Source organism: Cucurbita pepo, chromosome LG04 (genome assembly GCF_002806865.2).
Source record: "Cucurbita pepo subsp. pepo cultivar mu-cu-16 chromosome LG04, ASM280686v2, whole genome shotgun sequence".
Classification (NCBI taxonomy): Eukaryota; Viridiplantae; Streptophyta; class Magnoliopsida; order Cucurbitales; family Cucurbitaceae; genus Cucurbita; species Cucurbita pepo.
The window spans coordinates 6,574,272-6,599,300 of NC_036641.1; the positions used below are offsets into that span (position 1 = coordinate 6,574,272).

General features: G+C 35.8%; 4 protein-coding genes and 1 long non-coding RNA gene across 8 annotated transcripts; 2 read left to right on the top strand and 3 right to left on the bottom strand.

Moving 5' to 3' along the window:
* The first annotated feature begins 1,228 nt into the window (after positions 1 to 1,228).
* Positions 1,229 to 6,495, top strand: LOC111792428 (calcium-dependent protein kinase 26-like). The gene is made up of 9 exons (XM_023673887.1): positions 1,229 to 1,311; positions 1,546 to 2,405; positions 2,887 to 3,030; positions 3,294 to 3,446; positions 3,823 to 3,938; positions 4,111 to 4,278; positions 5,506 to 5,730; positions 5,871 to 6,019; positions 6,166 to 6,495. Exons 2-8 carry the CDS (start codon positions 1,619 to 1,621, stop codon positions 5,991 to 5,993), a joined length of 1,716 nt encoding a protein of 571 aa, XP_023529655.1. The 5' UTR covers positions 1,229 to 1,311; positions 1,546 to 1,618; the 3' UTR covers positions 5,994 to 6,019; positions 6,166 to 6,495.
* Positions 6,380 to 7,583, bottom strand: LOC111792535. Its single transcript, XM_023674052.1, has 2 exons — positions 7,202 to 7,583; positions 6,380 to 7,065 (listed from the first exon to the last, which is right to left on the bottom strand). The coding sequence occupies exons 1-2, from the start codon at positions 7,451 to 7,453 to the stop codon at positions 6,973 to 6,975; spliced, it is 345 nt and encodes a 114-aa protein (XP_023529820.1). The 5' UTR covers positions 7,454 to 7,583; the 3' UTR covers positions 6,380 to 6,972.
* Positions 7,584 to 12,793: 5,210 nt separating this feature from the next.
* LOC111792553 lies at positions 12,794 to 13,307 on the bottom strand. The gene is made up of 2 exons (XR_002814811.1): positions 13,183 to 13,307; positions 12,794 to 13,090 (listed from the first exon to the last, which is right to left on the bottom strand). It is a non-coding gene; the product is annotated as an uncharacterized LOC111792553 (long non-coding RNA).
* Positions 13,308 to 13,617: 310 nt separating this feature from the next.
* Positions 13,618 to 24,052, bottom strand: LOC111792415. 4 transcript variants are annotated; one of them, XM_023673860.1, is made up of 9 exons: positions 18,595 to 18,881; positions 17,985 to 18,056; positions 17,860 to 17,893; positions 15,869 to 17,630; positions 15,420 to 15,507; positions 15,025 to 15,224; positions 14,749 to 14,837; positions 14,172 to 14,508; positions 13,618 to 13,764 (listed from the first exon to the last, which is right to left on the bottom strand). In XM_023673860.1, exons 1-6 carry the CDS (start codon positions 18,672 to 18,674, stop codon positions 15,188 to 15,190), a joined length of 2,073 nt encoding a protein of 690 aa, XP_023529628.1. In that variant the 5' UTR covers positions 18,675 to 18,881; the 3' UTR covers positions 13,618 to 13,764; positions 14,172 to 14,508; positions 14,749 to 14,837; positions 15,025 to 15,187. The 4 variants fall into 4 exon arrangements, with proteins under 4 accessions (XP_023529628.1, XP_023529627.1, XP_023529629.1 ...); XM_023673859.1 differs by lacking the exon at positions 13,618 to 13,764 and adding an exon at positions 23,853 to 24,052 and having other exon boundaries at positions 14,107 to 14,508; positions 18,595 to 18,838; XM_023673861.1 differs by lacking the exon at positions 13,618 to 13,764 and having other exon boundaries at positions 14,107 to 14,508; positions 15,420 to 15,504.
* Positions 20,699 to 22,789, top strand: LOC111792476 (cysteine protease XCP1-like). The gene is made up of 4 exons (XM_023673980.1): positions 20,699 to 21,217; positions 21,323 to 21,558; positions 22,174 to 22,314; positions 22,427 to 22,789. The coding sequence occupies exons 1-4, from the start codon at positions 20,761 to 20,763 to the stop codon at positions 22,640 to 22,642; spliced, it is 1,050 nt and encodes a 349-aa protein (XP_023529748.1). The 5' UTR covers positions 20,699 to 20,760; the 3' UTR covers positions 22,643 to 22,789.
* Positions 24,053 to 25,029: the final 977 nt, after the last annotated feature.

Sequence of the window (25,029 nt, forward strand, 5' to 3'; positions counted from 1 at the left end):
CTTTTATTTTTCATTTAACAAAATTTTTAAAACTTCACTTCTAATATTTTACACGTGATTTTAAATATTTATTTACATAAATACCCATTTAATTTTTAATTTATTTTATTCCAAAACTTTCAAAATATCCCTTTTAAAATATCCCTTTTAATTAAAATTGAATCAGTCTGTCATTCCTCATAGTGATTAGAGAGCAGAATAAAACATTCATTAAATATTCAAAGCTGATATATAATGGATCAAGATGGACAATACCCGCTAATAGTGAGTTTAGACTGTAACAAACAATTAATTACAGTAATTTAAGATAAATTTATAAGCGAAACCCTAAATTAAAATTTTCCTAACATTTTTAGCTCAATCAAATAGAAACTCTCTCTATTCGATAGTTACATGCTGTAAGGCGTTGTTGTTGTCTCTTTGCTTACATCACATATAACACCAATTTCAATATTTCAAAACTCTCTACCCCTGTTTTCTAAAACTTTATTCTTAAATCAGAACCAGAGACTCGAGCATACGTCACTTCGTTCGTACCTTCTTGGCTTAGGCTTCCAACTGAACTGACTTTATGGCCTTACGCGGCTAGGAACCGTAAGAAAATCAAAGTCAACCTCAACCCTATCCCTGACGAGAATGCAAGAAGAATGAAGAATCAGATATTCCTTGAAATGAAAGGAGAGTAAATTCGTTGAAGTTGAGGAGAAAAGTGCGACTGTGACAAGTGGTATCAAAAAGTTGATTAATAATCAAATAAGGTCCCAACTAATAATTATTAAACTAATAAAATTTAATTAAACAAGAATCAGTTATAATTAAAATTAAAAACAGAATTTAAAATTATAATAAATAAATAAATTAATTAAAATTAAAAACAGAATTTAAATTATAATAAATAAATAAATAAATAAACCGTGAGCGCAGGTCAAAGGGATCTGTCCACGCGTATTTACCAATTTATTTCTAAATTTATATAAACAAAAATAAATAAATAAATATAATTAATTAAAAAAAAAAAAAAAGAAAAAAAAAAAAGAGAGTAGCTGGTCAGCACTGACTTCCGATGTTTCTCAGCAGCAACCAACCAAGACCAAATAACAAATAGGACTTGGTCCCCGGTTTTTTATTTTACTATTAATAATTAATTAATTAATTAATTAATTAATAATTATTATAATTTTATTTTATTTATTTATTGGTTTTTTGTTTGCTTATATACCCCTTCCCTGTTCTTTTTATCCCTTTCATTTTTCCTGCTCAAATCATTTTCTCTCCACTGTTCATGGATTCCAGAGCCACAACAACAATTCGGTACTTCTTCTTCGTCTTCTCTCTCTCCTTTTCTTTTGGATTTCGTATAATTTTTTTGTNTTTTTTTTTTTTTTTTTTTTTTTTTTTTTTTTTTTCCTTTTATTTTTAGATTCTAACCATATTTTTTAAGCTAACAGTGCGATTAATTGGTTTCCGATCTGGTTTGATTTCTGAGGAATTTCTGGAATCTCTGATTTCGTCAATTTTGGATTGATTTTTGTTTGTTTTGGTTAGGGTTTCGTGATTGGTGAGTTTTGGGAGAGAGGGAGCGAGAGAGGAACAGAACTGAAGGGCGATTACGTGTTTCATGGGCAATACCTGCCGTGGATCTTTCAAAGGGAATATATTTCAGGGCTATAGCCAGCCCGAGGACAGCTCAACACTCTATTCTAAGCGCAATAACAGCGGTTCTTCAGCCCGATCGAATTCTGATATTTCCCCTACCAGTATAAACACTCACAATTTGATTGCACAAGAGTTTTCCAAAGAGAACAAGACGAAATCCAAGGATAACGATTACAATCAAGCCTTCTTAAGCCCCACCAAGAAAGACTTCACAATGAGGAAAAGCGCTGAGAATCAAGCATATTATGTTTTGGGTCATAAGACTGCAAACATTCGAGATCTCTATACGCTCGGTCGGAAATTAGGACAGGGACAGTTTGGAACTACTTATTTATGCACTGAGATTACCACTGGCATTGAGTATGCTTGTAAGTCTATCTCGAAGAGGAAGTTGATTGCGAAGGAGGATGTCGAGGACGTTCGACGGGAGATTCAGATCATGCACCATTTGGCAGGCCATAAGAATATTGTAACCATCAAGGGTGCTTATGAAGATTCTCTGTATGTTCATATTGTAATGGAGCTTTGTAGCGGCGGGGAGTTGTTCGACAGGATCATCCATAGGGGACATTACAGTGAGAGGAAAGCTGCTGAGTTAACCAGGATTATCGTCGGGGTTGTCGAGACTTGCCATTCGCTTGGAGTTATGCATAGAGATTTGAAGCCAGAGAATTTCTTGTTGGTTAACAAGGATGATGACTTCTCTCTTAAAGCTATTGATTTTGGCCTCTCTGTTTTCTTCAAACCAGGTGAAAAGAAAGTTCTGTGGTTATTCTATTTCCTTTTCGGTTTTATTGATGAATCAAAGGTCCTATTAGATGTATGGTTCGGCAATAGTGCTCCTTAACTGTGTTTATGGCATGTGTAGTAACCATTAATCATCGTTAATCATCTGTGGCATATCAGATAAATCATATGATAATCCCTTCAATGAGTTAGAAAACAACTTCTATTGAAATATTCAGTTTCTTTAAGGAAAAGGATTGAGATTCCAGGAATTATCACATGCATTATGCAGAAAAAGAGAAGTAGGACTGCTGCAATAAATCAAAAGGAGGTAATTCCTGATCTTTTCCTAAAAGATTCTGAATATTTCAAAAGATTGATTGTCTATGTTTCAATTATACAAAACTAGCTCACTTGACTTAGATTTCTTTTTCTCCTATTATCATTTGTTTAATCAATACATCGAATTATTTTTCATTGCTGATATGCACAAAACAACTTCAGGTCAAATCTTCACTGATGTTGTTGGAAGCCCATACTATGTTGCTCCAGAGGTACTTCTTAAGCACTATGGACCGGCAGCGGACGTGTGGACTGCAGGAGTTATCTTGTATATATTGCTGAGTGGTGTGCCACCATTTTGGGCAGGTAATTGTAGTTTTTTCAAACAAAAACACGAATAAGAACCTGAATGAGTTATTGCCTATTAGTTGAGGAACTGGGGTGACAAATTGATTAACCATGAAACCTTTGATATATTTGATATCTCTGGAGGTAGAGCCAAGGGTCGATATCTCTATAAGCTCTAGTGGGATGTGGTCCAATACCATGGTTATAAAAGAGGAAACTAATGAACAAGTTGTTATGTTTGGTTGCTAAGTAGTTATTTTCTTCCTCTTCTCTACGCTCAGAAACTCAACAAGGAATATTTGATGCTGTGCTGAAGGGACATATCGACTTCGACTCAGACCCTTGGCCCCTAATATCTGACAGTGCAAAGGATATTATCAGAAAGATGCTATGTTCTCGACCATCTGATCGTTTGACTGCTCATGAAGTATTATGTATGTATACTTTTCAACATTTCTTTAATCTTTATAAAAGTAAAATTTAAGGATTCCTCAAAAATCAGTCAGTCATTCACAACCACTAGTGAAGGATTCCTTGAAAAGTTAAGGATTAGTACTCCTTTTTAGAAATTGAATGAATTCGGTCTTATACATACGCGAGGAAGGTAATAAAAAAAGTTCACAACCACTAGTGAAGGATTCCTTGAAAAGTTGAGGATTAGTAANATCGAATGGATTCGGTCTTATACATACGCGAGGAAGGTAATAAAAAAAGGAAAGAAGATGAGTTCTTCTTTACCAGTGGACTTATAGAATATTCTAAGTTTTATACGAGTCTGATTAAATTATTATACCTTCATAATCTGTACAGGCCATCCTTGGATTTGCGAAAATGGGGTTGCTCCTGATAGGGCTCTAGATCCTGCCGTACTTTCTCGACTCAAACAATTCTCTGCAATGAATAAGTTAAAGAAGATGGCATTACGAGTAAGTATACCAACAAGCTCTTTCACCTAGGTGGGATAGCTGAAATTCAACACCCAATTAAATGTTAGCAAGTTTGCATAGAATACCTACTATTAGAAAAGCTTAATGCAAGCTTTTGCACATTTTTGGCTTAAATGACTGATGTGTAAAATCTGCACGTTTGAACCGTTAGGTGATTGCTGAAAGCCTCTCTGAAGAGGAGATTGCTGGCCTTAGAGAAATGTTTACAGCTATGGACACTGATAACAGTGGCGCAATTACCTTTGATGAACTCAAAGCTGGTTTGAGAAGATATGGTTCGACCTTGAAAGATATTGAAATACGCGACCTTATGGATGCGGTAACTTTTTGCATGTCTTAAGGAACATTTACTTTCCATTGCATGAGTATATTTATATTTTTCACCATCATCTATTACTTTGACATTGTTAACTTTAGCCCCTCCGTTGTGTCTAGCTTAGATGAGCTACATCTCTGATTCTTTGCTACCTTGTGCCATTTGGTTCAAGAAATTTCATGTTCATAGCCGTCGCAACTAGGTTCCTTGATATTCACTAGTCTTGCTCCTATTTCAAGTCAAAGCATTGTGTAGTTCTTAATGTGCAGTAACTTTAGATGCATATGTGGATATGATATAGCTGCGGTAGTGGATGACTTCTGACAATTTTTGGCTGACCCTTGATATATCATCATTATTTTTTTTTTTGGCGTCTCAATCATAAGAACTCCAAAATTAAGTGTGCTATGCTTGGAGTAATTTTATGTTTGGTGACATTCTGAGAATTTTTTTAGGATGCATGTGTGTGAGTGAGGGCTGAAAAAATCCATGATGGGTTGTGGGGATAATTTTTACTCGTAGGAGAGAGAAATAATGTAACCACGTTGCTGGAGAATGTTAGGGTACATAGATGCCAAATTCAGATTCAAAATGTTAGGGCACATAGATGCCAAATTCAGATGCATTTGAATCTTGGGCATGAGCCCTTACAAAAATTAAAGGAGCGATTTTTTGCAACTCCTACCGGAGATTTGTAGATTTTGCTCAACGTTCTACTAATTACTTTGTTCTAGAGACTGAGTAGTAGTGGGATGTAGAATTCTTTGATATAGTGTGATGTCCCACATCAGTTGGAGGGTTGGGGAGGAGAACAAATCACCTTTATAAGGGTGTGGAAAATCTTCCCCTCGCGTTTTAAATCCTTGAGGGGAAGCTCGAAAGGGAAAGCCTAAAAAGGATAATATCTGCTAGCGGTGATCTTATCGTGTCTTTTGCTTAGGTTCCTATCCCAGAATTTGACTTATTTGTGACTTCTCTCATCTTGTTTTTCTTTTATAAAGAAGTTGTGGGAAATCCGTATATTCAACTTGGAATTTGTACTGATATTACTATTCTGTGGTTGTCTTTCTTCCCTGTTTAAGAAGGAAGGTGGCTATGGAAGAAAAGGCTGCTTCAAGTTTCAGAAATGAATTTGTTTCTATGATCAATCAACTTTGATGATTCTCATATGAATCTGTATGGTTTGTATGCTTACTGGTTCTTGAACCCCTGGACTTAAATTTCTTTCAGGCTGATATTGACAATAGTGGGACTATTGACTATGGAGAATTTATTGCTGCAACCATTCATCTCAACAAACTAGAGCGTGAAGAACACCTTGTTGCAGCATTTCGATACTTTGACAAAGATGGAAGTGGTTACATCACAGTTGATGAGCTGCAGCAAGCTTGTGCAGAACATAATATGACCGACGCATACCTCGAGGACGTAATCAGAGAAGTCGACCAAGATAATGTAATCCTCACAACTTTATACCATGATTATACGCCCCCGTATTCTTAGACCAGGACACTTGGAACCTATGTGGGTCATGGGATGGAGAAGAAAAGAAAATTGATCTTGGTTTAGTGATATACTTTTGTTGTGTCATGCAGGATGGAAGGATCGATTATGGTGAGTTTGTTGCCATGATGCAGAAAGGCAATGCAGGAGTTGGAAGACGAACTATGAGAAACAGTTTGAATTTGAGCATGAGAGACGGACCCGGTGCTCTTTAGCCTCCGAACCACACGCTTCAGTAAAGGTACTGATCACCTATCAATATCTACCTATCAGTTTCAGGCTGATGCAAAAATAGTTTTTAAGAAGTTCATAGATTTTGTTCATGTCTATCGGGTATGAGACTTACAAGCACGCTATCAGTACGTATAACGGCTTGGAACTCTGCAGGTTGTACAGCCAGTTGTCGAATTGAGGAATTGATACTTTCCCGACACGAATGAGCTCCTCTTCCTCCTAGCTTCAAGGATCACGGCGAAGGATTTCTGCTTGAGTATTTCCCTAATATATTTCCTTCTCATTGCTGTATAGCCAAATGGTGATGTGGTTAGAAATATGAACTCCCGAGTGTGAATGTGCAAGAGAGATGTTCGAGTTGCTAGGGTTCTTTTGCATAACATTTTCATTTGGGGATTATTTATCTGTTTGTATAGATACTCTATCTTCTTCTACCTCTGCTTCAAATTTCATTACAATATTGTAACTTTTCTCCATTGCTAATTCCATCAAGTTGTCCATTCGTCCAAAACTAATAGGCACACCATAGTTTTATGTTTATGTATGAAACTAAATCTAACAAACTCCCATCTTATTGCAGCTTCTGAGAATGCTGCCTATGTGACACGGATTCGACTTCGTGATTCATTATACTATATGAAAGGAAGTCATAAAATATGCAGATTTGTTTATAGTTCATGAAGCTTTGCCCTTTACTAAAGGAAAACTAACTTAAGGTAACAGTAGGGAATCTTTCCTATAAATGTACTTATAATCAAGTGGAACAGCTCGTCACAAACAAAGTTTCATAGATGATGGATGCCAAAAGATTTTGTTACTAAACTTGAAAATAATTGCACGCAACATGTGAGTTTTTATATATTGATACCTTATTTCAGAACTATTTTCTCCGAATTCACCTTGAAAGTAGTATAAAGCCTACGTGATGGCTAATGAAGGAATCAGGATCTTCTCATCAGCTTACTTGAACTGCCATCTGTTGATTACCATCTTAAGCAGGGGTCTCATTTGCAATCGTTTGTTTTCCAAATTTTCAACACAAAACGTCGATGACTACAGTTAATCACGAACCAGGAGCAAAAATCCAATCAAACTGACGTTGCAAGTTATTCCAATACAAACTAATTGCATGATGAACAAGAAATAAAGTACCAAAAAAAAAAAACAAGAGAGTTCCAATTATACATACCACTACCAGGAACAGAACTGGAGCTCTGACTTTGAACGTGAGTTCGGATAGAGCAGTTTTAGCGACGACGGAAGAGGCCGCCGGAGTGACGTTTATCCCGATGTTCGAAGACGAACGACGATTGCAATGAAGAAAACGCTGCGGTTGAAGGCAAGAGAAGCAGCGATGGTGTAGAACTCCCGGAGAAGAAACGACGGAGAACGTCAAGGCTCTGTTCTGACAGATAACACTGCTAGGAGAAGCGAACGTCATAGAAATCCTACAAAGAAACTTTCAGTAATAGTTTGTAAATTCAAATGAAACCTGCGAAACTCTCCCGTTTCCTCAGTCGGAGTCTCGCCGGATCCTCGCCGGAGAGGAAGGGAATCGTAGAATTCTGAAAGAGAGAAGAGAGAAACAGCGAAGGAAGTTTATCAGAAGACAAAATGGAGAAGAAAATAGCTTTTTATATGAAGAAAACAAATATGCCGAATTAAACTCAAACGTCACGTGACCTGCGTGTGCTATAAACGACGACGCTTTGAACATCGATAAACACATGCTCTAACGTGTCCACGTGTCAGCCTGTCAGATGACGTTACTCCGGCCTGGCCCAATAAACTATCATTTTGGACCGAAGCCCAATAAGCAACCCTTTTGGACCTGCCTGGCCCAGTAAGCTCCAACTTTCAAGGGGCAAAATGGTAAAACCACATATAAAATTTGCCAAAATTAATAAATTCTAGTGCATTTTTTAATAAAAAAATTATTTATAGAAATTTAGCCCTCTATATATATATATATATATATATTTTAATTAACCAATTAAATTATTTAAAAACTATTATATTATACGAGATTTTGATAGATCAAAATTACATTAAAATATATTTTAAAAAAATAAATAATTTTTACAAATTTTATTAATTTTTGAGTCACGTTTTTTTTTTTTTTTTTTAGGTGAAATAATATTTAAAAGAATAATAGAAATAAATAAGATATGGTTCCAATATTGTAGGAGAGTTATGTGACCGACAATAGGATGTGACGTGTCTACAAGGGATTGGACAGAGCATGAACTACGAAGGGATCTTAATTATTCATCAATTTCTTGCCATTCTCTAGATCTATGCATTAATTCTCACACCGACACCACCTTTTTTTTCTACAATTATATGATACTTTTTTCGGAAAATAAATAATTTCAATATTATAACATAAATAATTTTTTAGTCAATTATTTGTATCTAACTCTAATTACTAAACTATTTTTTTAACTCTAGTAATTTAGAAGTTTTTACTAAAAAATGTATATAATAATTCATGGAGGTCGGTGATAATTTATAATTAAATCAAATAAATTAAAGTAATTATTAACCTGATAAATACAACCATATTTGGAATTAAAAATTACTTTTATTTATTTTTTAACCACGAGTTTTAGAGTTAGTTCAATCGGTACAATTAGTCATTATTGTCTGCTTTGATCCATTATTGTTAATCTTACAAATTTTAGGGAATCACGACATTTTACCTTTAAATTTTATTTTTAAACGAAAGTTGGGTTGGAACTACATATACTAATTAATAATTGAATTTTTTCTTTATTTGTATTCATTATTATTTTACTAAAAAACGATTATTTTTCAAATTTTAGTACAAATATATTCTCGTGGTATGTTGGTTTATATTCACCGTTTACTTGTTTCGGTGTCATATTATTAAATTTTTTTAGGTATAATTAACCTAAGGAAACAAAAAATAAATCATTTTAATATTCACCCTTCCAAGCTACCCTGTCTACTGAAGATTTTCACACCCTTATCAATAGTGGTTTGTTCTCCTCCCAACCAATGTGGGACATCACAATCCACCCTCATTCGGGCCTAGCGTCTTCGCTGGCACTCTTTCCTTCCTCCAATCGATGTGGGACCGCCCCCAAATCCACTCCCCTCTGGGGCCCAGGGTCCTTACTGGCACACCGCCTTGTGTCTACCCCCTTCCGAGAATAGCGAGAATGCTGGCACATCGTCCGACTCTGATACCATTTGTAATGACCAAGATTTGGGTTGTTACACATTTAATTTGAGAAATAAATTAATAAATAAAACATTAAACACATATTATCTTTGCTTGTAGAATAAGCTTGGCCCTAAAACCTAAAAAAATTAAATTAAATTACTTCCTATGTCTTAATATGTTGTTGAATTATTTATTTTTTAAAAAAAATTCTCAAATTTATTAGATATTCATAAAATTTAATTTTATATTTAATAAAAAAATTGTTTTTGCATATATAAAATTGAAAGGTTAAGTATGATGTTTTTGAGTTTAAAAAAATTATTAAATATAAAATTAAAATTTAGAGGTTAATTTTATAATTTAATAAATAAATAAAAACAAAGAGAGAAAATGTAGTATTGGAATTACAATGGAGAAATACTACGAAATTTGACGTTGATTATACAAACGAAAAACAAAATCTGCAAAAACAAGTAGAATTCTTATGTACTTCAAACTCTTTGATCTCATAATTTGCGATGAAGATCTCTGGAATCTCTCTGTTCTTCTTCACCTCAGGACCGGCGAGCAATCAAATGTGCGTTCTCTGTTTCGATCGATCGAAGAACGGAGAAATGAACACGACGAACAGATTGATTTAGCCAAATCGATTACCGGCAACAATTACAGCGAAAATCAGAGGCCTCCATTGGCGGAATCGGAAGCTTCTTTTTCTATATCCTTGTAGTTTTCCTGAATCTAGCTTGAAACAGAGCATATTATTCAACACAAAAGTCTGAATTCCTTCGAACACATAAAATCGATTACAATGTAAAACACCTAAGATTTCACACCGTCATCGAAATTCTTCGAGTAATTAACCGAATCGTATTTGAAAGTTTGAGGAAGACCGACGCGATCGGAGCGAATCAGTTTGCGGAACTCAGACCTAACCTTATAGAAAAGATGTCTGAAACTACCTCTGCAATTAGATCTAAGAGATTTTGTTTCTTCATCGTTCATTTCCAGATCTCGAGCGAAGGCAGCCTTGCGAGAGAGGATCCAGGACCATCCCCAATCCCACCACTTCCGGAGCGATTTGCCAGTGTGATCGCGCAAAGAAGACACCGATTTAGATCTATGAAACGACCAGGAAGTAACAGGCGAAGAAATCGGCTGGATCTTGAAGGAAATCGAAGAGAGCCTTCGGCGTAGCGTCTGTGTGGAGTCCGGCTGCGAGACAGGGAGCGCGTCGTTGAGAGGCCGCGTAGGAAGAAAGCTCCGCCGTGGAATGGAAGTCATGGTGATGAAACTGAGGCCGCGGCGGCGGCGGCGGCGGCGGAGGGATTGGCGCCGGTGATCGGAAAGAACTAGAGGGAGAGAGAGAGAGGGAGAAGTGAGGCGTGTTTGGCAATGAGAGGAGAGTTTTATTCAGTTTTGGCGGGGGGTTGCAGATGATTATCGTTGGGGTCCGCTCTGATACTGTTTGAAAATTACTGTTACTAACTTCATTTTTTACTGACCGTAAAAGTAAAAAAAAAATAAAAAATAAAAAAATAAAAATAGGAGAGACCTAGTGAGACGGTAAAACTGTAAATTTATGTGTCAATAAAATCATTTATTTTTATTCCTCCTCCTTATTCTTTTCAATATTAACAAAGAGAAAGATATACCTTATTGATATAGATAGTAACCATCATGTAAGTAACAAAGAAAAAGATACACCTAGTTGATATAGATAGTAACCATCACTTCTGGTTGATATAGATGGTAACCATAAGTTCTTTTAAGAATTTCTTAATCATTGTAGTCTCATGATCACTCTCATTCAAATGTAGTATCGGTTCATTCATATATTCATTTTTTACTTTTATTTATGATCCGATTTATTACTTTTCTTTCAAAATATTACCCGTAAAAGTGATCTTGAAATCACTTTTTAATGATTATGGTTGCAAAACTTCTTTAATACATGTTACCCTCTAAAGTAATTGTTGAATTTGATTGTTTACCATTTAACAAAAATTTAATTATTTTCAGCTTAAATATAGTTTGTCACGTTCAAGTTTATGAACTTTTGTAAAATGTCTAAAATGTCTAATAAGTCCCTAAACTTATCATTAAGATCTTAAAGCTATGTGATATGTTTATTAATTTTAAATTTTTATTTCCTTAAATTTTCTAACGTGTCAATTAGTAAAATTTAAAGACTACATATAAACGTAAAAGTTTAAGGGCAAAAAACCTTTCAATGGTAATATTATTATTATTTTGAGTTCAACGATTATAGAGTGGAGATTCGAACATCTGATCTCTTGATCAATAATACATATTTTACGTCTGTTGAACCATACTCATGTTAGAAAATATGTGATATTAGCTCGAGAAATCGACGAAGAGTCACCTCAAGATAATGGATAGAATAACTATAAGCTTCTACATTTTTAAAAAAGAATTGCAAGAAAATTGGTCATAACTTTAGGAAACAGACTATGATTTAATTTTGTTTGTCTAAATGTATTGCAATAAATATTTCTATAGAGCTTTTTTGTTTTTTTTGTTTTATAGTTTAAATATTTCTATAGAATTAATATTTTTGAGAAGCAAAATGACAATATTTATGAGCCAGCCTGATGAACTCCATTATTTTTTCCAGGGGGCCATTGACATTTATTGTATATTTTTCAACAATTATTATAGTATTCATAATCCTTAAAAAAATAATAAATTGATTTTAAAATGTTTTTATGAAAAAGTACTTTTCTCCTTGACATTTAAATATATATATATAAATTAATAATAGAATGAATTACATTTATTAACATTCGTTATATAATTGATGTTTTTTATTAAGATTTTTTAAGAATTAAAAAAAAAAATTGTGAATAGTATAAATTAATACATCATATAAAAACTTGGATTTTATAAGTAAAAACAATCTTATTTTATAAAAATAGATTGATAATAGAACTAAGGACGTTAAGACACATTTAGAGCAAAGACTATAAGGCTAAAGAAGTCTCCTCTTGCCACTTCTCTATCTATCAAACTCGTTCAGACTTGTTTGTCTCGTGAGCTGAATTGGTTCGAGTGGGTATAAACTTTAATTTTGTTCAGGCAAACAACGTGCTCATGTAAAGCACAGACCATATAAAGCTAAGGAAGTCTTATTTGGTCATCTTCAGAGCCATTTGTCTCACGAATAAGATTCTCTATCTATAAGGCTCCTCTAGATCTATTTGTCTCAGAGTGGGTATAAACTTTATTTTTGTTCAGGCAAACAACGTACTCACGTAGAGCAAAGACCATATAAAGCTAATGTAGTCTTCTTTGGTCATCATTAGAGCCATTTGTCTTACGAGTAAGATTCTCTATCTATAAGGCTCCTCTAGATCTATTTGTCTCGTGAGTTGTATTAGTTCGAGTGGGTATAAACTTTATTTTTGTTCAGGCAAACAATGTGCTCACGTAGAGCACAAACCATATAAAGCTAAGGAAGTCTTCTTTTGTCATCTTGAGAGCTATCTACCTCACGAGTACGATTTTCGTACGAGTGAATATAAACTACATGTTAGTGATATAATATCTTCTAAGACCTCACCCACAACACTATAAACCAAAATTTGGAGGATTTAAATGTAAAAAAATCCATGTCAATTCAGACATAGCTCATGGAATAAAGACATGTATTACCTTATTTAAGGTCAACGGTTCCGTTCTCGTAGTGTTCTAAAAGATTAAGGAAAAGAAAAAAGAAAAAAAAAAAACAAAAACTAGTACCTTGCAGCCCTCCAAAAAGATAGGAAGCCAATTGCTTGAGATAGATTTTCATAAAGCTATCAGTTTGCCCTGAAATGGCCTTCCTTAGCTATTTCCAACCTTTCTATGTTATTGAGCCAAAGCCACAGCCTACAACAAGAAACAAGCCTTTGTAAGAAACCAAGGACCAACGTGTGTTAACAAGAATCAATAATTTCCCTCTGTTTAAACAGGGCTACTACCTAAGAACATTGCCAATGAAAATTTGTCTAGCCACTTCGGCTTTGTGTTGGAGGATGAAAGTCCCACATCGGTTAATTTAGGAAATGATGATGAATTTATAAGTGAAGAATACTAACTCCATTGGTATGAGGCCTTTTAGGAAGCCCAAAGCAAAGCCATAAGAGCTTATGCTTAGTCATATCCCCTACCAATAGTTATATACTGTGAACCGTTGTTGTTACTCTCTTGCTTGCATATATAACGTCTCTTTCAAAATCTCTCTCTGCCCTCATTTTCTAAAACTTCTTAAACCGAGGTCAGAGACTCGAGCATACGTCGCTTGGTCGTAGGCGACATAAGAACAAATTGGTTTAGCTCACTTGTCGTTGGAAAGTGAGTGCCGCACAATCGCAAGTCCGCTGCCATCAAGAGTGTGATTGTGAAGTGANAAAAAAAAAAACAAAAACTAGTACCTTGCAGCCCTCCAAAAAGATAGGAAGCCAATTGCTTGAGATAGATTTTCATAAAGCTATCAGTTTGCCCTGAAATGGCCTTCCTTAGCTATTTCCAACCTTTCTATGTTATTGAGCCAAAGCCACAGCCTACAACAAGAAACAAGCCTTTGTAAGAAACCAAGGACCAACGTGTGTTAACAAGAATCAATAATTTCCCTCTGTTTAAACAGGGCTACTACCTAAGAACATTGCCAATGAAAATTTGTCTAGCCACTTCGGCTTTGTGTTGGAGGATGAAAGTCCCACATCGGTTAATTTAGGAAATGATGATGAATTTATAAGTGAAGAATACTAACTCCATTGGTATGAGGCCTTTTAGGAAGCCCAAAGCAAAGCCATAAGAGCTTATGCTTAGTCATATCCCCTACCAATAGTTATATACTGTGAACCGTTGTTGTTACTCTCTTGCTTGCATATATAACGTCTCTTTCAAAATCTCTCTCTGCCCTCATTTTCTAAAACTTCTTAAACCGAGGTCAGAGACTCGAGCATACGTCGCTTGGTCGTAGGCGACATAAGAACAAATTGGTTTAGCTCACTTGTCGTTGGAAAGTGAGTGCCGCACAATCGCAAGTCCGCTGCCATCAAGAGTGTGATTGTGAAGTGACAATATCATTCCATTGTGGAGAGTCGTGTTCATCTAACATGGTATCAGAGCCATTCATCTAACACTCTGCACTTTGCAATATGAACAGATCGAAACCGATACAATGTCGCCTAATTTCAATCACATCTTTGCCTCATGGTAAGCTCAGAGACCTGATCAGCAATTTTAAATTCCGTTTCGTAGCCTCATCACCAGTGAACTCAACAGTTTCGGAAGCTTAAACTCTGCAACAGTGAGACAGGAAGAATAAAACAAACAGGTAGTTATGAAGAGCATGGTATTAAATTTGTGGCAACATATCACGTGTCTATAGATTCAATGTAGGTGAATCAACATTACCATCTACTATTTCCATAGATATTATAAAAAAAAAAACTGAGGCATCGACATTTCTTTCAACATCTATATTTTAAACCTTGATCGGTCCAATAAGGAAGAATTTGGTCAATCAATTAGAATCTCACCTTTATCTTCTTCAGAGTAAGAATAAGCATAAATTTCCTTCTGAAGCAGTTCTGTGTTTTCTGGGGTCATAATGGATGCATGCACGCTTCTGAAAAAGATTGAAAAAGTCCCAATAAATATACATTATGCAGAAGAAATTAACTAGCCTATACAGGTTAACCTTTTGTTCTCTAGCTTCTGATGAATTTACTATTTCTTAAGGTGAGTTATATATATATATATATATATATATAAATATGTATGTATGTATAAATATGTATGTATGTATATCTTACATAGTGTCGCCAAAAATGCCTCGGATGAACATCCTCAAACGCAATACCACTTCTTCATTTTGCCCCAAGATGAACTCAAGTGATTCAATTCTGGTTGCTCCGCTGTTGTTGGGGCTGCCCAGAGATCAACAGCTAATTCAGATCAGCCAAAATCCCTGGAGAATCACAATCCCAGCAGCAGTTGAAGTCTCTTTGTTCCACTGCCAATGTGATCATGCATACAAATAAGTTTCAGATCCTGTTTACTCATGATTATATTCATGTAAAAAATTTAATAATAGGTCACTGACTCATAATCAGGCTGAAAGTAAAGTAAAACATATATACAAAGTGGCATGTCAATAGACTAGTACTTTCCACCAAATACAAGAGCAGAAACCATTAAATCCTCATACCTCTCAGAGAGAGAAGGTATTAACTCTTCACAAACTTGAATAATTACTGAATCGCTTCTCTTCGCTTTAGTATGAGTCTGTTCAACTTCTGACAATGAAAAAAATGAAACCAACAAACTTAGTTACTAGAATAATTTTTCTATCATGAAAAATCGACATATAATAACTCCGGTATACTTTTTGACATTACTAACTAGTAATGCTTGCTGCCAAGCTGAGCTATAAGGCATACATACTCAACCCCACAGTTGTTGAACTAAAAAAAAAAAAAAAAGTTATGCTTATTTGTTTTCGTTTTCTTTGATTTGTCAACCTAATAAGAGCATAAAACCAATTGTCACCTACTAAAGTTCCTTGAAGGCTATTTTTTATACAATAATAAATAATGAAGGGACTCAAACCAGACTTCAAACAAAGGCTGAAAGCATCTATAATTTGAAAAGACATACCAGGAAGGTCTTCTTCAATTGAACAGTGGGTACTAAGATATAAATTAGCGCACCAATCTAAGTCTACGCCTTCACTCTTTGCAAACTCTTCTAGCAAACGGCCAATGAAATTATAAGCAATCATGCTAGTTCCATCACAAGCTTCTTGAATCATGAGGTATTGATTCTTAAACGGGCTTGGTTTACTAGGCTCCATCTGAGGCATTGCACATGACATGTTGAAAGAACTTAAACAGGGGGTTTTTGCAAGATCAATTGTGCTCTTATCCAACAAAATATTTGGTGTGAACTTGGAGGAAGGAGAGTCATCTATATGATGTGAAAATGAGATGGTGTCCTTGTTCCCCACTTGTTGGTTAGAAGATAAGTTATATGTATCTATCTGAACTTTGGATTCCATGAATGAAGAGCAGAAATTAAAAGAAGAATCTAAAGAGCCCTCCCTGGTAAAATGCGTAAGTTCTGAACATTGGAGAGGCCTAACATCAGGACTTTTCATGGACGCCTGACTAGGGGACAAGACATTCCCCACTGATGAATACCCCAGATTGCCTGGCATAGATTCCCCCATACCTTCAACATAAAAAGAATGGGACCCATTGTCGTCTCTAGGCAAGCCACCATCACAACTACCACTGCCATCATCATCAAAATCGTCATCACTTTCTTCTAACTCTTCCATATATGCATCAACAAATTCGTGTTCAAATTCACGGTTAGGTAGTAAATCCCAAACTACTTGTTTCATTTGAGCACTCAGACTAAATACACATTCAACCTCCTCTTCAGTTTCATCTTGCGAGAAAAATGAATGTGACGCACTTCGAGAATCTGCATTTATCATAGCTAAAGCTTTCAAAAGAGACTTTGGCACAGCGTCCATATCACAGCACTCAAAAAGATAGTCTATTAACATCTGCTTAATAGCTGTTCTTAAGCACCTATTGGGCACTTTAGAATCAGGATCCAACAAAGACTTCAACTGTTTGAGCTTCCGAAAGTCACTCTTCTTTCTAACAAACCATATGGCTTTTACTATTTCATTATGCAAGGTTTTTATTTGAGGTGAGAAGGGATAAAACTCAATTATGGATGAATTGTGGTGACCTGATACCAGCTTAAGTGATAATTCAGCCATGGCCATAGCTTTTGCAAGTGATTCTTGTAATTTATCTCCTTCTCGAAGAGATGAAAGCATCTTCTTACTAATTTTTGTAAGAACATTAATAAGACGATCACGTCCCCACCCATGCTTGTGACGTTTCATCTGAGGCATAACTCGAACTCCTGAAAGTTTTCGATGCATTGCTATGAGACCTTGGGTGGGCAGGTCTCCTAATCTATACAGAACCTGTGATGCAGCATCCTGCAAAGATGGCAAACTTGATGTCGAAGTTGCTGCGCATCCTCTTCGGCATCCTCTACGGAAAGTTTTTGGGTCATTGAGAAGCTGAGCCAATCGTTTAACAATTTCCAATTGATGGCAATCTTGACTTTCCCTTCTCAGAACTTTTGGAATAAACTCTTTGATAACCCTTTTCAGCTTGCAGCGAGTTTTTTCCAATCTGACAGAGTCTTCTGTAAATATTACAGCAAGAAGGTAAAGTCCATTGGTGCTCAGATCATTAAGACATGACAAGATGAGTTTTCTAACTTTGCAAGTATCTAACATTTGATCAACTGGAATACCAAGACGACTTGTTTCAACATTTAAAGCTCCAAAAGCTTCTTCAACTCTTGTCTTGACAGTCTCATAGAAAACCTGAAAAACAGAGTTTGAAAAGAACAAAACACAGTGAATAAGGTTTACATTTCCAAAAGATGGACTATTTTGTGCATCATCTTGTAAACTTGGGACTTAACCCTGGAAAAGTACAACAGAATCCAAAGCTACTTGAGGAAAAAAGAATAATGAATTTTTCACTACTGCATTACAATGTGCATAAAGAAAAAGTAACCGAGCGAAGGAAAAGATGGAAAATGTAACTTACATCATCTTCCCTCAGCAATGACTCAGGCAAGTTTCTAATAAAAAAAACAACAAATTATTCATTAGAGTAAGGAATCGATGAACTAAATTTAACATATATGAATTGTCTAATAAATCTTCACTTACTTTTTATTTAAAAAGTCTGAATGATCAAAATGCTTTAGACTAGGTACAGATGTAGGAAGCCCCAGCAGCCATCTGCATACATTCAACATATTCAGCGCCTCCCTAACGGGTCTACATACAATCTCTCCAATGAAGTCACACTGAAAAAAATAAAATTCTAAAACACCACTTTCAACAACAATTTACCAAAAAAAACGGAATCAGGTATCAATGGAGCTGGTTCTTCAGTGATTGAAACAATTTAGGTCTCCAAATTACTCAATCTGGATCAGTGATGTTTGGTTGCCATTCATCCAAACACACCGATCATAGCCATCAAAATGCAATTTATCAATTAAGTACTCTAAACTTGTAGAATCCGTTTCCAGTAAATCGAAAACTGCAGCATCGATATCTAAATTACTAAAAGTAATAATCTATGCCGTCCGGACACTACATTTATACGCAATAAAAAGGAAACAAAATTGGATTTGAACAGCGAAATGCTTGTCAAAACTCCAATATCAATAATTTAAAACTTCTTTATCTAGTTCTTTATTCCTCCATTCGTCATTTAAACAGTATGTGGCGCAAGCAAACAAAATCATAAACCGATCACGTAAAGACAGACCTTCTTTTAGATTTCAAAAGCTCCTCTTGGCGCCGAATCTGTAACAAAAGTTCTTGAGAATCCGTCTTACAAAACTCCATCAAGTATTGCTCTTGGAAAAAAAAGAGTTCAGTTACAGGAGAATGGGGTTAAAATATTCCAAGCCGCAGTCGTGGTTCGAAAATAGCCGCTCGTCGTCGCCTTCAAACTCGCCGCCGATCGCTCGTCACCGGTCGCCGTTCGCCGCAGCCTTTCAAACTCGCCGCTGTAGGTTTCATCCGAGAGGGAGAAATGCGCGCGCGGGAAGGAGAAGGAAGACAAAAAGAAAAATTAGGGCATTCTAGAAGGGTAAAATAGTCTTTTCACTCTTGAAAAAAAAGTCCTACTTGTCCATATTTGAAAAACTCAAGGGTGACGTAATATCTAATGAAATTAAAACCGGGTATTTAGCTTCGGTTCAAGACCGGTTCGGTCTGAGATAAAGACCGAATCAAAGTCTCAATTAAACCGAACTAAACGATTCGGTTCAATGATTCAGCTGTGTTAAACATTTGGGATATATTATTAATGAATTTTATTAAGTCTTCCAACAATTTTATTACATTAATAAATTTTAGATAATTAATTGTTATGAGATAATTTTTATCAAATAAATTTAACTAATTAACTTTAATTTTTTGTTGTATTTAACAAGCAATCTTAAATAAATTATACAAATTTTTACTTTAAAAGTAATGAATACAATGATCATTATATTTCAAAAATTAAATATAATTAAATTATCTCAATTTTTTCGACATAAAATACATATATAAAACACATATATTTCAATTTATTACCCTTTCTTCTCTTTTACTCCCAACCTTCTTATAAATTATTTAAAAATAATTGGTAAATAAAAATAAATAAATAACAAATAATGAAAAGAAAACTTCAAAATCACACGAGAAAAAAAAAAAAAACAGTAAAGAGTTCAGAAAAATAAAGAAAGTGTAAGTGCCCAAGTCCCTTTCCCGACTCCACTCAAAACTTTAAAAGGCTTCTGCTAGGGGAAGGTTTTCACACCCTTAGAGTGTTTTGTTCTTCTCCCCAACCAATGTGGGACATCACAATCCACCTCCCTTGAGGGCCCAGCGTCCTTAGTGGCACATCACCTCGTATCTACCCCCTTAGGGGAACAACGAAAAGGTTGGCACATCGTCCGGTATCTAGCTCTCCCCAACTGTTTTGTTCTCTTCCCCAACCAATGCGGGATATCAACAATTCACGTTTTGTTCTCCTCCCCAACCAATGTGGGACATCACAATCCACCCCCTTCGGGGCCCAGCGTCCTTAGTGGCACATCACCTCGTGTCTACCCCCTTAGGGGAACAACGAAAAGGTTGACACATCGTCCCGTATCTAGCTCTCCTCAATTGTTTTGTTCTCTTCCTCAACCAATGTGGGACATCACAATTCACCTCCCTTCGGGGCCTAGAGTCCTTACTGGCATACTGCCTCGTGTCTACCCCCTTCGGGGAACAACCAGAAAGCCGGCACATCGTCTGCCGGTATCTAGCTCTAATACCATTTGTAATAGCCCAAACCCACCGCTAGACGTCCTATTTGGACTTTTCTTTTCGAGCTTCTCCTCAAGGCTTTAAAACGAAGTTTCAACACCCTTATAAAAAAATGTTTTATTCTCATCCCAACCAATACGACATCACAGAAAGAGAGGAAGAATAAAAAAAAAAATTAAAAAATTAAAATTTTGAAAGAGTTAGAAGGTACTTTTATTGTATTTTTTAAACAAAATATGAACGGCATCCAAGTCGTGTAAAGTTAATACCGTACTAACCTTAAAAAAAATAAAAATAAAAGTAAAAACTTCCTCAATTTCTTCATATATATATATATATATATATAGCAAACGAACCATTCTAGAAGATTTTTCAGCAAATTTTGCTTAAATTTACCAAAAAAGGAAAAAAAAAAGAGAATTAATTAACATAACTTTGTGAGAAAGGCTGCAAAAGAACTAATCTTAAAGACACAGTATTGACAAAAAATGAAATGATATAAACTACTTCACTTTAAAGAAACCCCACGGAATCTACCAAACAAACGTTATATAAGGGAGAATCCCATCCCCTTTCAACTCATTCACCAACTTCTTCCCCTTCCTTTCCTTCAACAGTTTCTCCAAACATGCCTCTCTCTACCATCTCCAAATTAGCCCTTGCCCTCTCTGCAACTTTGTTCATCGGCTACACTATCGCTCACGACTTCTCGATTGTGGGATATTCCCCCGAGCATTTAGCCTCCATGGATAAAACCATCGAGCTTTTCGAGTCGTGGATGTCGAGGCATAGTAAAACTTATAGGAGCATTGAAGAGAAGCTCCATAGGTTTGAGATATTCCTTGACAATTTGAAGCACATTGATGAGACAAACAAGAAGGTTTCTAGCTATTGGCTTGGGTTGAATGAATTTGCAGACCTGAGTCATGAAGAGTTTAAGAGTAAATATTTGGGATTGAAAGTCGAGTTTCCGAGGAAAAGATCAGCTCGTGGCTTTAGTTACTGGGACGTCGAGGACGTGCCGGAGTCGGTCGATTGGAGACTCAAAGGAGCTGTTACTCCAGTCAAGAACCAAGGCTCCTGTGGTCTCTTTCTTTCTCTTATCTATTTATCTACTTAGTTATGGATATATGGTATAAGATCATGATTTTCCTATATGATGCTTCAACAAAACTATGATTGTAATGCAGGGAGTTGTTGGGCGTTTTCAACTGTGGCAGCAGTGGAAGGGATAAACCAAATTGTTACTGGAAATCTAACCTCGTTGTCCGAACAAGAATTGATCGACTGCGATCGAAGCTTCAACAATGGATGCTATGGCGGTCTGATGGATTACGCCTTCCAATACATAATGTCGAACTCTGGACTTCGAAAGGAGGATGACTACCCATATCTGATGGAGGAAGGAAAATGTATCAGAGAAAAGGTAAATATACTTAATGTTAGAAATCACGAACCTTGGCATGATATTGTCCACTTTGAGCATAAGCTCTCGTGGTTTTGTTTTTGGTTTACCCAAAAGGCCTCGTACCAATGGAGATGTATTCCTTATTTATAAACTCATGATCATCCCCTTATTTAGCCGATGTGGGACTCCCCACCAACAATCCTCCACTCGAACAAAGTATACCATAGAGCTTTCTTGAGGCCTATGGAGCCCTCGAATAGCCTCCCCTTAATTGAGGCTCGACTCGTTTCTCTAGAACCCTCGAACAAAGTACACCCTCTGTTCGACACTTGAGTCACTTTTTTACTACACCTTCGAGGGTCACAACTTTTTTGTTCGACATTTGAGGATTTTATCTAGCCAGGACTCTGATAACATGTTAGAAATCACGAACCTCCACAATGGTATGATATTGTCCACTTTAAGCATAAGCTTTCATGACTTTGTTTTTTGTTTACCCAAAAGGCTTCATACCAATGGAGATGTATTCCTCATTTATAAACTCATGATCATCCCCTTAATTAGCCCAAAACATATCTTAGATAGAGCTTGCACTTCCTATTGTTTACTAAAACATGTTACTATAATCTCTAGGAACAATTTGATGTCGTAACGATCAGCGGTTACGAAGACGTGCCAGCAAACGACGAACAGAGCCTCCTAAAAGCATTGAGTAACCAACCTGTCAGCGTAGCCATCGAGGCTTCTGGCAGAAATTTCCAATTCTACAAAGGGGTAAGATAGATTGTAAAGCATAGCATCATACTTTCCCTGACAAACAAATAAAAATGGTTGGTTTCACTTGAATCTAACCATGAAATCATTGGTTTGTCTATGAACTTCACAGGGAATATTCACAGGTCGATGCGGAACTGAGATGGATCACGGTGTGACCGCGGTCGGGTATGGTTCATCAGAGGGAACAGACTATATTATTGTGAAGAACTCATGGGGACCAAAATGGGGAGAAAATGGATACATTAGGATGAAGAGAAATACCGGAAAACCTGAAGGACTATGTGGAATCAACCAAATGGCTTCGTATCCAACCAAAGAGAATTAATCCATTGAAGCTCTCTCTATGTTGTTTGAACATTTCGATACTCTTTTTTCCCCTCCATGTTCCTTTCAAATTGATATTGAATTTCTGTAACTTTTTTATTACCTTTGATCAATAAAACGACCAAATTAGTAATGGTTCGACATGAAATAAGTTGATACTCATTTTCCCGGCTCTCTTGGCTTTGCTTTTGGTTTCCCCAAAAGGCCTCATACCAACAGAGATAGATAGTGTTCTTACTTATAAACTCATGATTNGTACCAATGGAGATGTATTCCTTATTTATAAACTCATGATCATCCCCTTATTTAGCCGATGTGGGACTCCCCACCAACAATCCTCCACTCGAACAAAGTATACCATAGAGCTTTCTTGANATGATTTTCCTCTTAATTAGCCAACGTGGGACTACTCCTCTCAATAATTCTCAACAATCTTTCCCTCGAATAAACCACACCATAGAGCCTCCCCTTGAGGCCTCCTTCTCTAGAGCTCTCGAACAACCTTCCCTTAATCGAGGCTCAACTCCTCTAGAGCCCTCAAACAAAGTACATCATTTGTTCGACACTTGAGTCACATTTGACTACATCTTTGAGGCTCACAACTTCTTTATTCAACACTTGGGGATTCTATTGATATGGCTAAATTAAGGGCATGACTCTAATACCATGTTAGGAATCATAGACCTCTACTATGGTATGATGTTGTCCATTTTAAGCATAAACTCTCATAGCTTTGCTTTTGGTTTCCTCAATTCCTTACTTATAAACTCAGGATCTTCCAGCCAATATGGGACTACTCCTCTCAATAATCCCCCCGAGGAAGTACTACCAAATTTCAAAAGAAATCAAGCCATAAAAGTTTATCTGAAGTTAATGCTATTTAATCACACAAAAAACAGTAAGTTGTCATTTGCACAAGTTAACAATAAGAACGGATGATGAATTCTATCCTATAAACGATCGATTGTATAATTTTCTTCGAAAGAAAACCATTCTGACAATCGCATCCTAAAAGCTCTCTATCAGCTACACATTCAATAAAACAAGATCAACCGATTAAATAGCAGATAAAACTCTAACAATCAGACCACATCCACATCGCTAACTAGAACATACAGATCATTGCCGACTTCCCCTTCCCCGCAGCAGCAGAATGCCGAATCAAACAAAAAAAGAAAACGAAATTGGAGAAAGAGAGAAATCATATGTACTTGAGGGAAGGGATGGAGTTGTAGAAGACGCCGATCCATTAGAGCGCAATGGGAGTGGGCTTGAGAGGATTATCGGAAGCGAATCGGTAGGGGATGGTGCAGGCTCTATAATTTGAATCAACCAGTGTGAGCAGCAGCGGAAATGGCACCAGCGACTGAATCAATCATGCAGAGCAACTGAAGTAGAGGGAAGTGGAGGATCGCGCGAGGGAAGGAGCGGGAAAGAGTCGGAAACGACATGTCGTTTTATTTTTTATTTTTCTAATATTTTGGCTAAATATACTTGGTCGATTTAGAAAACGTTAAATTATTTATTTTAAAAAATATTATTTCAAAATTATTATTATTCTTTCACAATTATTCTCATGTATTAAACCGGTTACTTTTTGTTCAACATTCTAACAAATTTCTACTTCGCTACCAAATATTTATAAGTCAAAGATAAATTGAATTTTTTATATATTTATAAGTCAAAGATAAATTGAATTTTTTTATATATTTATAAGTCAAAAAGATAAATTGAATTTTTTAAATTGAATTTTTTAAAAAATACGAATATTTTTAAATAATAGGGTAAAGTTTGAAGTATTTTTAAATTTTTTAAATTGAATTTTTTAAAAAATACGAATATTTTTAAATAATAGGGTAAAGTTTAAAGTATTTTTTTAAAAAAATATTCACTTATATGACAGTGAAATTATGTGAGTCGTAATTGATGTTGAATGATAGATGGGAGGTGCCAACAAGAGAGGGTGTGATCAAGACAATGCTTGCTAAATTTCCTCAACGAGGGGAAGAATGAAGAAAAGAATAACGAATGAGTTGAACTCACATCGTCCAAGTACAAAATAATTGATAACATAGTCTATTCGTTAGTTATACTTTTATATTTTTGCTAGTCAACCCCCTCTCATTTGGGTTCAAGAACGTTAGTAAAACCTGTGATCATACTCTCTGAACTTTTGGGTAGTTCGTGTTTTATGCATTTTTCTCACAAAAATATGGAAAACCTCTGGTCAAGACTCTCCGATCTTTGGGTAGTTCGTGTTTTATGCATTTTTCTCACAAAAATATGAAAAACCTGTGGTCATACTCTCCCATCTTTGAGTAGTTCGTGTTTTATGCATTTTTCTCACAAAAATATGGAAAACCCGTGGTCAAGACTCTCCGATCTTTG

Coding starts and splice junctions, on each gene's coding strand:
- LOC111792428 (XM_023673887.1), top strand. CDS start 1,619: ATGGGCAATACCTGCCGTGGATCTTTCAAAGGGAATATATTTCAGGGC. Junction 3,447..3,822: donor GACTGCTCATGAAGTATTAT/GTATGTATACTT, acceptor TAATCTGTACAG/GCCATCCTTGGATTTGCGAA. Junction 4,279..5,505: donor TACGCGACCTTATGGATGCG/GTAACTTTTTGC, acceptor AATTTCTTTCAG/GCTGATATTGACAATAGTGG.
- LOC111792535 (XM_023674052.1), bottom strand. CDS start 7,453: ATGACGTTCGCTTCTCCTAGCAGTGTTATCTGTCAGAACAGAGCCTTG. Junction 7,066..7,201: donor CAGTTCTGTTCCTGGTAGTG/GTATGTATAATT, acceptor GATTAACTGTAG/TCATCGACGTTTTGTGTTGA.
- LOC111792415 (XM_023673860.1), bottom strand. CDS start 18,674: ATGGAGTTTTGTAAGACGGATTCTCAAGAACTTTTGTTACAGATTCGG. Junction 18,057..18,594: donor CTTTTGAAATCTAAAAGAAG/GTCTGTCTTTAC, acceptor GAATGTATGCAG/ATGGCTGCTGGGGCTTCCTA. Junction 15,508..15,868: donor AATTGAAGAAGACCTTCCTG/GTATGTCTTTTC, acceptor TTTCATTGTCAG/AAGTTGAACAGACTCATACT.
- LOC111792476 (XM_023673980.1), top strand. CDS start 20,761: ATGCCTCTCTCTACCATCTCCAAATTAGCCCTTGCCCTCTCTGCAACT. Junction 21,218..21,322: donor CAAGAACCAAGGCTCCTGTG/GTCTCTTTCTTT, acceptor ATTGTAATGCAG/GGAGTTGTTGGGCGTTTTCA. Junction 21,559..22,173: donor GAAAATGTATCAGAGAAAAG/GTAAATATACTT, acceptor TATAATCTCTAG/GAACAATTTGATGTCGTAAC.